Raw genomic sequence first — 3,947 nt, 5'->3', positions numbered from 1 at the left:
AAATAATAAAGTATACAATCAGAGTAACAGTTAACAGACTGGTCAACAAACTACAGTGCAGCAAAAGTTGATGTCATTGGGTACAGCTCGTGAATATGTATCAAGAAATAATACTGCAATATTAGCATGGGAAAAGCATTTTTCTGGTCAAAAAAGGGGCCGCTTTTTTGGGCAGAAAGGAAGCCGCATTTCTGGTTCGAAAGGGCGGTAGTTTTTTCTGTAGTTCCTCACACATTATCAACATCCTGATGGCAAGATGCGCATACATGTGACAACTCTTACAAGGTGTTGGGTGGATGGTTCAGCAGTTACAGAGGACTTGATAATGGGCTTTGATCAGGAGACAGTTGCTGTAGTTTTGGCTTCTTTAGCATCACACAAAATGGAGATAGAGGAAGAATTTGATGCAACTCGATGGTTAGATCGTTCACTTATTCGGATCTCTTCGAGATTTGGTATTCAACAATAGCCCTAATGAGACAGCTTACTTCCGGATGCTTCTGAACAGAGAGAGTGTAACAAATTCTGTAGTGATAATTCAGCCATCATTGATTACTTATGCCCTCAATGCTCCACCAGAGCCAGCCCTCCTTGATGTTGCAGCAATAGCAACAAAGAGGATACTTCTATTGGATGTGTATTTCAGTGTAGTGGTCTTCCATGGAACAACGATAGCACAGTGGCACAATGCAGGCTATCATAAATAGCCTGAGTACGAGGCTCTTGCAGAACTTCTCCAAGCACCCTTGGATGATGCTCAAGCAATCATTACAGAGCATTTTCCATTTCCCAGACTTGTGAATTGTGATCAATATGGGTCTCAGGCTCGGTTTTTTACTTGCAAAACTGAACCCTTCAGTAACTTATAACTCAGCTCTTTGCCCCTCCCTTCAAAATCTATCTGTCTCCAGCTGGTTGCAAGTGATTATATGATCATGGGAAAGATATGTTGACAGATACATGCATTAGAGAGATGTTTCTATGGATGCTTACTGCTGCTAGAAAGGGTTAATATTTATACAATGTCAAGTGAATACATACCATTTGCTGGTCGATATAAGGACAAAGGTTACATGTATGAGAGATGAAAAAGACAGATCTGAAGGTTACAATCAAGAAGAAACGCAAAGATTTTCTGGGTTTTAGAATGGTCCATGCAAGTCAATACATAGCAGCTCTAACAACTCTGCTTCAGACTCTGCTGTACTGTATGGATAGTACAATTGACATACTTTCTACTTGACTTTATGTCAGCTGCCATGTTGGTGATCTATGCCCAGAGGCTATTCAGATTTCTTCTTCTTGAACCTTGTTTTTGTTATTGGCAGAAATAAAATAGAGTCTTGGCATCATTTTCTCATCTTGCTTATTCACATGATTGATTTTCTATCCTGAAATTAGTCAAGGTCCTCTGTGGTTGCAACTTTGCTTTCGAAACCCTTCAACATCAGATGCGCGTACGTGCGACAACTCTTACAGGTGTTGGGTGGATGGTTTAGCAGTTTACATAGGACTTGATAATGGGCTTTGATCAGGAGACAACTGCTGTAGTTTTGGCTCGTTTAGCATCACACAAAATGGAAACAAAGGAAGAATTTTGATGCAAATCAATGGTTAGATCGTTTACTTATTTGGATCTCTTCTAGATTTAGTATTCAACAATATCCCTGATGAGACAGCTTACTTGCGGATGCTTCTGAACAGAGTGTGTAACAAATTCTGTAGTGATAATTGAGCCATCATTAATTACTTATGCCCTCAATGCTCCACCAGAGCCAGTCCTCCTTGATGTTGCAGTAATAGCAACAGACAGGATACTTCTATTGGATGTGTATTTCAGTGTAGTGGTCTTCCATGGAACAACAATAGCACAGTGGCGCAATGCAGGCTATCATAAACAGCCTGAGTACGAGGCTCTTGCAGAACTTCTCCAAGAACCCTTGGATGATGCTCAAGCAATCATTACAGAGCGTTTTCGAGTTCCTAGACTTGTGGTTTGTGATCAATATGGGTCTCAGGCTTAGTTCTTTACTTGCAAAACTTAACCCTTCAGTAACTTATAACTCAGCTCTTTGGCCCTCCCTTCAAAATCTATGTCTCCAGCTGGCTGCAAGCGATTGTATGATCATGGGAAAGATATGTTGAAAGATACATGCATTAGAGAGATGTTTCTATGGATGCTTACTGCTACTAGAAAGGGTTAATATTTATATAATGTCAAGTGAATACATACCATCTGCTGGTCGATACAAGGACAAAGGTTACATGTATCAGAGATGAAAAAGACAGATCTGAAGGTTACAATCAAGAAGAAACGCAAAGATTTTCTAGGTTTTAGAATGGTCCATGCAAGTCAATACATAGCAGCTCTAACAACTCTGCTTCAGACTCTGCTGTACTGTATGGATAGTACAATTGACATACTTTCTACTTGACTTTATGTCAGCTGCCATGTTGGTGATCTATGCCTAGAGGCTATTCGGATTTCTTCTTCTTGAACCTTGTTTTTGTTATTGGTAGAAATAAAACAGAGTCTTGGCATCATTTTCTCATCTTGCTTATTCACCTGATTGATTTTCTATCCTGAAATTAGTCAAGGTCCTCTGTGGTCGCGACTTTGCTTTCGAAACCCTTCGACATTAGATGCGCGTACGTGTGACAACTCTTACAAGGTGTTGGGTGGATGGTTCAGTAGTTTTACAGAGGACTTGATAATGGGCTTTGATCAGGAGACAGCTGCTGTAGTTTTGGCTCGTTTAGCATCACGCAAAATGGAGATAGAGGAAGAATTTGATGCAACTCGATGGTTAGATCGTTCACTTATTTGGATCTCTTCTAGATTTGGTATTCAACAATAACCCTGATGAGACAGCTTACTTCCGGATGCTTCTGAATAGAGAGAGTGTAACAAATTTTGTAGTGATAATTCAGCCATCATTGATTACTTATGCCCTCAATGTTCCACCAGAGCCAGCCCTCCTTGATGTTGCAGCAATAGCAGCAGACAGGATACTTCTATTGGATGTGTATTTCAGTGTAGTGGTCTTCCATGGAACACCGATAGCACAGTGGCGCAATGCAGGCTATCATAAACAGCCTGAGTACGAGGCTCTTGCAGAACTTCTCCAAGCACCCTTGGATGATGCTCAAGCAATCATTATAGAGCGTTTTCCAGTTCCCAGACTTGTGGTTTGTGATCAATATGGGTCTCAGGCTCGGTTTTTTACTTGCAAAACTGAACCCTTCAGTAACTTATAACTCAGCTCTTTGCCCCTTCCTTCAAAATCTATCTGTCTCCAGCTGGTTGCAAGTGATTGTATGATCATGGGAAAGATATGTTGACAGATACATGCATTAGAGAGATATTTCTATGGATGCTTACTGCTGCTAGAAAGGGTTAATATTTATATAATGTCAAGTGAATACATACCATCTGCTGGTCGATACAAGGACAAAGGTTACATGTATGAGAGATGAGAAAGACAGATCTGAAGGTTACAATCAAGAAGAAATGCAAATATTTTCTGGGTTTTAGAATGGTCCATGCAAGTCAATACATAGCAGCTCTAACAACTCTGCTTTAGACTCTGCTGTACTGTATGGATAGTACAATTGACATACTTTCTACTTGACTTTATGTCAGCTGCCATGTTGGTGATCTATGCCCAGAGGCTATTCGGATTTCTTCTTCTTGAACCTTGTTTTTGTTATTGGCAGAAATAAAATAGAGTATTGGCATCATTTTCTCATTATACTTATTCACCTCATTGATTTTCTATCCTGAAATTAGTCAAAGTCCTCTGTGGTCGGGACTTTGCTTTCGAAACCCTTCGACATCGCATCTTAGGCGTGTTGCCAATATTTATTTTGATGAACTTATTTATTAAAGTTCTTGACATATATTTATTATTTTGTATGCGTATGGGCGCACTATTTAAATATTGATT

At 39.8% G+C, this 3,947-nt stretch overlaps 1 protein-coding gene across 1 annotated transcript; it reads left to right on the top strand.

Moving 5' to 3' along the window:
* Positions 1-325: 325 nt before the first annotated feature.
* On the top strand, positions 326-3,258 carry LOC148010920 (protein transport protein SEC23 E-like). Its single transcript, XM_087671597.1, has 4 exons — positions 326-455; positions 1,705-1,994; positions 2,730-2,814; positions 2,921-3,258. The coding sequence occupies exons 1-4, from the start codon at positions 326-328 to the stop codon at positions 3,256-3,258; spliced, it is 843 nt and encodes a 280-aa protein (XP_087527723.1).
* Positions 3,259-3,947: the final 689 nt, after the last annotated feature.

The sequence above is a fragment of the Lygodium microphyllum genome, chromosome 29 (assembly GCF_053477565.2).
Source record: "Lygodium microphyllum isolate KBCC chromosome 29, Lygodium_microphyllum_v1.1.10, whole genome shotgun sequence".
Lineage (NCBI taxonomy): Eukaryota > Viridiplantae > Streptophyta > Polypodiopsida > Schizaeales > Lygodiaceae > Lygodium > Lygodium microphyllum.
This window is presented reverse-complemented; position numbering and strand designations above follow the sequence as displayed.